General features: G+C 41.8%; 1 protein-coding gene across 1 annotated transcript in view; it reads right to left on the bottom strand.

Annotated features, from left to right (window-relative positions):
• Nucleotides 1-1455: 1455 nt before the first annotated feature.
• adamts9 (ADAM metallopeptidase with thrombospondin type 1 motif, 9) overlaps nucleotides 1456-10422 on the bottom strand; it is a 43367-nt gene continuing 34400 nt past the window's right edge. The window contains exons 31-40 of the mRNA XM_080892407.1: nucleotides 10167-10337; nucleotides 9772-9966; nucleotides 8558-8687; nucleotides 8125-8219; nucleotides 6319-6413; nucleotides 6036-6169; nucleotides 5563-5654; nucleotides 5101-5205; nucleotides 3734-3842; nucleotides 1456-3564 (exon numbers count right to left, since the gene is read on the bottom strand). Of these exons, the coding sequence (XP_080748533.1) occupies nucleotides 3753-3842; nucleotides 5101-5205; nucleotides 5563-5654; nucleotides 6036-6169; nucleotides 6319-6413; nucleotides 8125-8219; nucleotides 8558-8687; nucleotides 9772-9966; nucleotides 10167-10337 (1107 nt within the window). The 3' untranslated portion in view covers nucleotides 1456-3564; nucleotides 3734-3752. The remainder of the gene's footprint in view (nucleotides 3565-3733; nucleotides 3843-5100; nucleotides 5206-5562; nucleotides 5655-6035; nucleotides 6170-6318; nucleotides 6414-8124; nucleotides 8220-8557; nucleotides 8688-9771; nucleotides 9967-10166; nucleotides 10338-10422) is intronic.

The following is a 10422-nucleotide window of genomic DNA, read 5'->3' as shown; positions in this document are numbered from 1 at the left end:
CATTTAATCAGATATGACATCTTGGATGAAAACCTGGAAACAGTGGCAGATCCAGTCTTCCAGCTAAACATATCTTGTTTTTTTTTTTTTTAAATCTTTATGTTAAATGCATTTTTACCATACCTGAGAAATTCATCCTGGCTTCTAGGAGCGATGAAACTCGGAGCAGGATTTCATTTGTCTAAATCTGCCGAGGAGAGAAGGCTTCTCCGTAAGTGTTTTCTTTCCTTTTCTGGAATATCTGATGCAACGGAGACCTGCTGACATGCTGCAGTCATGATAGCAACGCTGTTAGACTTTTTTAAAAAGGGGAAACACAGAGTTCTCCAACTGACCCCAGGGCTGTTTGCACATCTACACCTGAATCACGTAGTTACGTTTAGACAAGCCTTGTGGAGCTGCTGAGAGCTCCTCTCTCCACCAAACTGACTTCTCTCTCTTTCCTTTTCACACTTTTCCCCATCTCCTGCTAAACAGCTGCTCTGAAGCAGCATTTCACTCAGCCTGCTGACAGACATTTGAAGAGTCAGCCTCAGAGTGACTGGCCAGCTCCTGTTGCTATGGCTCACCTGGGAATACCAACACAAACAGTAAGAAAAACTAGAACACGGAGGCTGGTGCAAGGTGGTCAGTGCTGCATACTCATGCCTCCACACAGTTGGCACTTCATTCCTTGCTCCATTTAATATTAATATCAGGTTACGTACGTACTGTCTGCTGAATACAATCAAGCAAATATTTTATGTGCAGCTTTCCACATGGAACTGAGCTTTGTGGACCTGGTTTAGACAGTGTTAAACATAAGGCCCGGGGGACAGAACGAGACTGGCAAAGACTAGAATCCAGTCCACTGGATGGCTCTGGAGACTCTGAACTTTAACTGTATTCATTAGTTTTACAGTTTTTCCTAGAAATAAAGAACCAGACTCTTTCTGTTTATATTGCCCGATGTGCATCTGCTCAAGAGGCCAAGTTCCTCTGTGCTCCCTTTGAAATGAAGAATATTTGCTTATAAAATTTAGATTTTGTTTCATTTTGTTATGGACAGAAAATGTCTGACAATGACTGGATGTGAGTCTAAACTGGCACTGCAGTTTAGGGATCTGCCAACTATAAACATTCATCTTTTCCTTCTGCTGAAAACTTGGTGAATTAGATTTATTTTGGAGGACCAGTGCTGACACTTGGTAAATGACCCGATCATTCACAATTATGAAGATAGACAGAGGTTGGATTAGCTTCCACGCTTGCCCGGTTAAAAGTCCGACTGCTACAACGATGGCATAAAATGTGTTACCATATAAATCAGAAGTGCTACGGAGCGAGAATTTTATGGTGCAAACATTAACCAGACTATCATCTTCCCATGATTTTTTTATTTTATTTTTTATGGCGGGTATTAAAATCGGACGACACGTGAAGGGCAAACTGGAGTGAAAATGATATATAAGTGCAAAAAGCAGACAGACAAGTGCACCCCAGGCATTTTATTACCCACCAATCTTTGCTTCATCTGCTCTCATACATAAATCATCCTTTTCACGCGGCACCACCAAACTGTGCTTATACAATTTATGCAAATATGACACACATAAATAAACGCACTCATAAAACAACAAACGCTTGGCGAGATGCTTCATTTTATGGCAATACTGTGCTGTGATTCATAGTCGTTTATGATCGAGGCTTATGTACATTCACAAGAAAAGAAAATAATAAATATTTGCATATAAAACAAAGAATATATATGAAGACAATAATACACTTTTATATGTCTGATAAAAATGCAGCAGGTATGCAACAAATAATAATAAGATAAATACAGTTAAATACAAGAATCCCTTCTTTTATGACACCTGAGAACTGCATTCTGACATTCGCAGTGAGAAGAGCACCTGTCAGCTGTGGTCTTCAGTAAGACACAACACGTCTTCTTCCCTGTGTCTTTTGTACTTGTTTGGCGGCAGATTAAAACTGCACTGAATTCCCTTTTGGCTGAATGTGCACATTTTTATATAAGGCACTGAAACAGCACCATATGGAGCAGCTTACATGCACAAATAAGGCTTCTTAATCAGATGTAGCTGCATGATGTACCACACAGAACAAACAGAATACAAGGACAGCTCACAATACTGCACATCAGTGGCTTCATAGATACAAAACCCAGACTTTTTACACAAAATAAGAAGTACCCTGATATCTTCACACAGAACAACAAGTCAGGTTGATCTAAACAGGAGCAGATGAGTATGCACAGTTTCGATAGACTCTTCAAAACAAAGATGGAATAAAAGAATGTGAGGTACAGGAGGTAATGGTTTGCAAGCAGCATCTGGACAGAAATCAGGGCCTGCAGGGCCTGTGAGCTCAGCAGTCTGAAGGGTGTCTCCAGGGATGGACCATCACATTATATAGATCTCCGGAATAACTGCTAGGATTTTATAGGCCTGAGGTGAAGTCTCCCCCCCCCCTTCTCTCTCTTATGAAATTCTTTCAAGTTGCTCCAGATAAGATAACCTGCTTGTTTTGTAAGATCTAAAAGCTAATGGCTCTCCCCAGCCACTGCACACTACTTGAGAGATATGCAGGAACACAGAGAATCTGATGTTTGGTCCATTTAACTCAACCATTTTTATAACCTATACCTTTACTAAACTTTCAGCATCTCCAGGATAGCGGTAAAAATACATGGCACTAACACCTGACCTGTATTGCACCTGACCCTGGTACTCATCATCTGATGAGGCTGTAACTCAGTTCGAAAGATGCACTCTCCTCTTCCCTGCATACGTGCTTGATGACCTAAACCTACAATTAATAGATGAAGTAGTTGTTGATGATTTTGACAAAAATCAAACAACATCTCACTGAGGCGGCGAAATTTGGACTTTGACAGGATGTAGAAAAAAGTTGAAGTAGCTGTACATAGAGTCTGATGTACTTACTGCAAGAGATCATCTCATCACACAAAAGGAGGAACATGAACACCTCCGTTCAGTGGCCAACATAATGGCCATCTACACATGCGTCTACAAACTCTGAAGCTATAAAAAAAAAGGCCGATAGCTTGGAGACACCTCGCTGCATGAGAACCACAGGTCTGGTGAGCATCACAATAACATTACTGGATTAAATACAACTTTAATAATAGTTATTTAAAAAAAACTACCCACCAACAACAGCAACTACAACAAAAATGGCTGTAACAGAATTACTGTGGCGTAATGACAGTATTAAAAAGTTAAACAGGCAAATGCCAAAATACAAAGCGCATTACTTTGGTAAAAATCTCACAAAAAGGCAACTGTGTGGTGTTATTGCCTGATGCACGGTGTGGTGCTTTGGAAAACAAAACACTTAAATTACATTACAGTATAAAAAATAAATGGCACAGTACAATAAATAATAAATTTTATCCATCTCTTTACAGTATTTACATCATTTTAAATTACGCTAAAAACACACAGGAGGAAAAAGAGGTTGTTTGGAACGGTTTGAACTCAAAGTTGGCTGTAGCACCAAGGAGGGACATGTTCACACAATGAGCACCTGAACACAACACTGCAGATCAAAGAAAGAGAGATAGAAGACATGAGCCACGAAAGCCAATTACCCTGCAGAGTAGCAGTACATCAAAAAATGCATTCGGTGAGCGCAAAAGCAGATTATAGTTCTGTTTTTTGACAGAAAATTTTTCATATTTACATATTGTTATCCATGTTTACCTCACCTGTTTGATGGCTTTGTGTTCATTCCACTGTTATGGGCAGACTGTGACCAGAGGACGGTATACATTTACCACAATAGCCTCCACACATTCCTGACACTCTGCTGCCATCCTGTGGACACGAGAATAATAACATGGGTACTGTGACTATCTGCTGTTTCAAGAATTTGAGGATAGGTACAAAAGAAGCTGAGTGAATTCTTCTCTTTAAAGCTTTGCTTTTCTTGTTAATGATTTTAGGAATCTTTGTAGAAAAGATCCTGACGCGTAAATTTAAATGCACCCTGAAATGTGTTGTTTTTGGGGGGGTTTTAAAAGACCAACCCGTTCTCACTCCCAAAGCGTAACATTTTACGCTAGGTGACAAATCGTCACCATATTACGTTTTCGGCTACCCAACACGTTCCTAAATGACGACCTCGGAAAACAGAGGAAATATGAGAACCCTCTGGACTGAATCTACACATGTTCGCTCTTTTTCTTCAAATCGCTTAGAAACATTATATATTTAATATTTAACATCATTAAAGTCCTGGTTACGGTCAGGAATAAGGTTATGGTCAGGGCTAGGGATAAGGTTAGGTTTAGGGCTGGAATACAGGGCTGGAACGTCTATTACCGCGGGAGCGTCATTGCACTGGATTCCAGCCATAACCCGCCGCGTACCATAAGAACGCCGAAGGTCTCCTTTCGCGTTCCTCAGGAACGCCGCGGGACGAGACAAAACGTCGACATGTTACGCCTCGGGAGTGAGAACGCTCTGAAAAGACACACAATGTCTGAGGCCCACCAAGCAGGTTTGTTTCTAAAGGTTGGCAAACAGCCTCTTAGAAACAAGCGAGAAATGTGAGCTAACAGAATTTCACTAGCGTAGGTAACAGAAGCAGGCAACTTAATAGTAGTTTCATGCAAACATCTAGAAGCAAATCGGAAACTGCATAAGAAGAGTGCTCCAAATTCACTATCCCATGACATGAAAGCCAAAGCGCCTAGTAAGCGCTTTGTCTGATTTTCACTGGAGTGTTGTCTTCATCCCGCTGTCCCAACAAGGCTTTATCTAAACTGCCTGGAGTGCCCAAAGGAGGGCCAGCTGGCTTTGGATGTCAGACTCCGAACACTTGTTGGCATCTCTACTTCCTCCTATTTTTGCCCTGCCAAAAAGCACTCTCCAGCCTGATCTCCATTTCAAAAAGTGGAGGGTGGTTGTAGGGGGCACTTGAGAGAGAGCAGCTGCCCAATAAAGGTTCTCTTTCAGCAAGGAGCTCTGAACACCGAACCTCCTTTGGAGCTATGTCTGCTTAATCTGCAGCCTGTGCAAACACAAAGCAAGTATGCGAATTAATCCTCTGGGCATGTATGTGATGTTTTACCTGTGATTTTTTTATCGTCTTCACTACAAAGGTGCCCTGGGACATCCAAGAGGTGTCGTCAGCTAGCCTGAGCCCTGTTCCTGACAGGTTGATCTTAAAGCGGCCCTAAAAGGACAGATGGATGGAGAAAGGACAGAAATGCGAGTAAATCTTGCTCTCTGCTTCAATACAGGCACCTTTAAGTGCCTGATGTGCAGTGAGCTACAGAAAAATAAAGAAGCACAACATCACAGAGTAGGAAAGGGGTTTATTATTATTAAAAATATATATTTGACTGCAAATGAATTGTATTATTTACATAAAAGACAACTTATCATATAGATTAGATATTAGATTATAAGAAAAGCAGTCCTTGGTCAGCTGAGCAGTTTATTTGACATTTTATTTATCTATTTTTTGCCACAGTTTGGCTTTTCTTGATATGAAAAGCAAAATAATTATAATAGATGTCGTCATCCTCACCTGCGGACAAGGAACGGCACTGTAGCAGTCTCCAGCTGTACCAAATGGAACACTCTTGCCTTGGTGGGTAAACGCAAACTGCCAGTCTGTAGCTATAGATCAAGATAAAGCAACAAAGTGATCTCGTAAAAGGTCTCTCTAGGCATTAGTCGCTATAGTAGCTCGAATGAACCTTAATAATCGTGACTTGCATCTGCCATGGTGAGCAAATCTTATGCTATTTACCTATAAATCCAGCCTGCGTTTCAGGCTGAGCCAAACTCATATCAGTATAATTCCATCTAGTTAGAGCAGTTTCATTTAATCCCCTCAAGCCTTGTAATTATGTGTTCCTTAAATGGACCTTAAAGACATCTTGAGCCCATTAACCCTCGTGAGCATGAACATAATTAAATGCCAAAGGAAGTTCTCATTTTGAAGTAATGTGGAGTTAACATTTTGCACAGGATGCTGTGAGACTGTGGGCAACTTACTGATGATGTTCATCTTGCTGAGGTCCAGGCGGACTTTGGAGAAGGTGGTGATGCCAGCGGCACTGTAGTCTCTTCGACAGTCGCAATCTTCTCTTCTAGAGCCATTGGCTGGACACTGGGTGGGGTCATTGAGCCTGGGAAAACACACGTTTGCCAAATAAGCTTGACATCTTAACTTTACACTTCCATGGAATTTCTTCATTTACAGAGAACATAACACTGCCAGGAGTCAGGTGGAGTTTTTGTAATGAAAATGGCTTTTTATTGTTATCCTCCTGTTTACCTGAAGCCAAAGATCTCTGAAAAATTCTCCCCTTCACCCGTCGCCAAGGTGATGTACTCCCGCGGAGCCTCTGTCTGCATTCCAGCACAGAAGACCTGAGGAGGAAGAAAAAGCAGCAGAGGAGCAAGAGGGTAAGTAAAGGAGGGAGACCAGAGGTGGGGCAAAGGGAAAGGCATAGAAGTGATAGGAAGATACAGGAAGATTTGTCAAAGTACAAACAAGGTGCAGAGGGGAGGAAAGAAATAAAAATAACACTCGTAAGGAGTTGAAAAAAACGACAAGAAGAGAAATGTTAAAATGAACAATTAAAACCCCCTAAATCCTGCAAGAGCTTGTGGATATTTTGGCAAATGATAGTATGTAATGGTCAGACAAAAAGACAGATTTCCTGTGTTACATGAAAAGTACTACATCTATTTGCAACCTCATATACAAGCCTCAGTGGCTGAAAAGTACCTAAAGATTTTAGTGAGAATTCATTTTAAGCAGCCGGCACAGTTAAGTGTGCACGTGAGGAGATCAAAGATGTGAGCAGTGTAGAGGAGCATTCTTTGATCCTCAAATCGGACCTTCTTAGCTTCCACTCAAGGAAAATAAGCAGAAAGCAGGTTTGATGCACTTTTGCTCTGGCTTCACTTTCCACACCTGGGAGCCAAGTCCATCTTAATATACATAATATGACAGAAACTTTTCCCAGTAGGATCTCTCCTCAAGACATGCTGGAACACCTTCATTTAACTAATATAAAGGTGTATATATTTGGTATATAAAGCTTTTTTAAGATCTTTGTCTTCTGTAAAACACAATGACTAAACCAGAACTGTTTGGGAGGCTCCTTTTTCATGACGCTGGGGCAGAGGACACAGTGCAGGCGACTGACAATATGAGTGGAGATTTTGGCTGTGAGCTGAGTGCGAGCGTTATCGGGATGACTAGACGAGATGCACCATAACCTGGCTTCAAACTGTTCTTGACGGAGTCAAAACTACACTGATAAACACAGCCAACAGAGAGAGATGCACTGAAAGACACAACTGGGGGGATGTGGAGGAGACGGATATGCATATATGGGTGTGGTGGTGGGGGTTTCTGCTCAGGTGCAGAAGTAGAGGTGGGGCAGAGAGGTTCAGGCAGCAGCGTCACGTAGGACTTATGAGCACAGGCAGCCACACACTTACAAATCATCTGGGCCTTCCTAAGCAGCACAAGGCTGGGACCTTGAGCTCTCTCACACACGGAGAGCTAACTCAGGAGGGAAGACCTTCAGGATAATTTGCGTGGGCTCTGGGGCACTGCGCTGGTTAAGGAGCTCGCAGCCTTGTATATTTTACTGTGTGTGAGCACCTTAACTACGTAAAGCTTAATAATCAAAGAAAAATCTTTTCTGTTTGGTGAAATGCTCACCGATTATGTGTCCTTTCATTTGAACAAGCAAATATGTTTTAAATAGTTTGTCACTTCCTATTTTATATGTTAGCAAGCAAGAAATAAAGTCCTGAGTTGTGTCAGTATCATCATTTTATCTACTGATTCGTTGCACTTTAAGGGATTTGTTTGGTACATGATATTCTAAAAGATTTGGAGAATCCACAAAAATCCCTGTACGGACAGGGTCTGAATTATTTAGTTTGGATAGAGGAAATGGAATAATTAACATAAAAAAACATAAAATAACGGGTAAGATATTAGAAATATTTCAAGAGCAACCTACTTTTCAGCTGCGTTTTCCCCATTATTAATCAAATCAGCTGTGGCCTCACACTGTGCTTTGAGCATTTGTGGTGTAATAAGCTGATATTATCTTACCTTGAGTGTTTTGCCTTGTATGCTGAGAAAATGCTCACTGTCTGGCATGGGGCCATTCATGGTCTGGATCTCTTGACAGCTAGAAGGCAAACGGCCTTGGAGAAACACAAGAAGAAATAAATATATGTTCTGTGGGGATACGGGCTCGCACGGTGCACAAATGTGCAAATGTTGGCAGTCACATCAAGTGGGGCAAATCTCTTTATCGAACCAAAGAAAATGAAACACCCCTCACACTTTGACGTCCCACGGTACCGTGGGGAAGCAAACAGGCTAAACAGTAAATCTTTGATGTTTGCTTCGGCTCATAAATATTTCACTAAAGGCCAGATTTCTGAAATGACTAGGTCGTGTTGAGCCATTCTTTGGATTTTGTCTAATCCTAGTAGTCTTGACCTTTGTTAAAAGAAAGGAGTTTTATCTCAGCACTCACAGTTTGGATTCCTGCAGACCTTTTTGGCTTCTGGCATTACATCTGGGGAACACCCGTCACTTTTCTGACCACCGGCTGATACACACTGCACCGTCCTCGCCGTCACTCCATCTCCGCAAGTCACTGAACACTGAAAGGAAGCAACTTATCATAACAGTCCGAAGGTAATTCTTGCAGGTGAAAGTCTGTCAGAAATTCTGTGTTTGATGTTTATAGTATATGGTTAAGCTCATTAGGTTTTCTAGTTCATTTGTTATTAGAGTCCCCTTGTGTCCCTGTTAAGTCTCCCTTGCCCTTCAAGTGTTTCATGTCTGTTATGTTGTCAAGTTCATGCAGTCATGTCTGCGTTTCATTAGGTTTCCTATTTTATTTTCTAAGAGGTTCTGTGTTTTGTTTTACTCTTTCCCTGTGGCGTTGTTATGTCCACGTTGTGTCTACTGTGCCTTTCTGTCCCATGTTTCAGGTTCCTATGTTCTGTCTCCCCAGTTGCTGTTAAGTTTACATGTTTAGAGTTCAGTCAGTGTGTTTCCTGTTTTACTTTGAAGGTCCGTGTCTCATGTCAGCGTTTCTAGTTTTGCTTCCCTTGTCTCGTCCAGCCTGATTACTCCCAGCTGTGCTCTCCTTCTGTGTCTCATTCCCTCGTTATCCCTCAGTGTATTTAAGCCCTGTGTTTCTCTTCGTCAGTGTTGTAGTTGCCCTCATGGCTGTGTTTCCCTATGTGTCAGTTTATCCATGACCCAGTTTAATTTTGTTATTTTTCGTGCCATTCTGCAATAAAGCAGCTTTTTGAGTTTAATTCCTGCGTGGTGAGCTTTGCGTTTGGGTCCTTCTCCTGCCTGCACACAGCCGAAACATGACATTCTGTCTTCGAAGTGTCACTTTTTTTAAAAAAATGGACACGGTTCATTCGACCAGGGTTTAAGCTCAATGCTGAAACACTAGTTGAAGACAAGATTTTTCACATACAATCAGCCAACTGCTACTGTTTTAATGTCAAAGAAAGCCATGAATCATCACTAAAAAAGAGAGTAAATATATTTTGGATTAATTCTATTAAAAAAATAAATTATATATATATAAAATTTAAAGTCAATAGTCATGCCCGGCGAGGTGAAAAACAGTCCATTTTATCATGCATTTAGGATTGACATCAATCTGCCTTTGATATACTGATAAATCGCTATATCCCATTTAGGCAGTCCAGACTCACTCACCGGTCCCCAGATTCCAACCCTCCACTCTTGCAGCAGAGGGCACGGGCCCAGATTACAAGGCATGTAGCTCTCAGGAGGGGTCCCAGGGCAGTTGGACAAAGACTGATGGCCATACTCATAGTTGTCATTCTCCACATGCACCTCACTGCATGAGATCAGACGCTGGCGGTAGCCCTGGCCACAGCTGGCTGAGCACTGGAGGATAGCATAAATCACCGGCATGAAAAAAGAGAACAGTGTACTTTCCATCATGTGCGCGTCATTGGACTGAAAGGTGGTGATTTGCATGCTCATTCTGAAGAGCAAAGCATTACCAATTTAACTCAAACACAACTTTTACAATTAAGACCTGAAGACAAAAAAATGATCTAGATGTCTGCTTGTTTGACTCTCACCTCAGTCCATTCCCCTGTAATCCAGATGAATTCGCAAGCGTGGGTGTTGCAGCTTTCTATTTCTGGGGGTCTGATCTGGTTCACGCAGTACATCTCGTGGACCTCCCGCTGGTTGTGGTCCACGCACTTCAAGGCTCGTTGTCGCCGACCCGATTCGCACGACTTAGTACACTGTAGAGGAGACAAGACAGGAAACAATCTTTCACAGAGAGTACAAATAGAAAAAGAGCGGTACTATTGGAAACTCTGTGGCACT

The sequence above is a fragment of the Rhamphochromis sp. 'chilingali' genome (genome assembly GCF_963969265.1).
Source record: "Rhamphochromis sp. 'chilingali' genome assembly, chromosome: 9".
NCBI classification, from domain to species: domain Eukaryota; kingdom Metazoa; phylum Chordata; class Actinopteri; order Cichliformes; family Cichlidae; genus Rhamphochromis; species Rhamphochromis sp. 'chilingali'.
The sequence above is the reverse complement of the archived record's forward strand: the minus strand, read 5'-3'. Positions and strand labels throughout refer to the sequence as shown.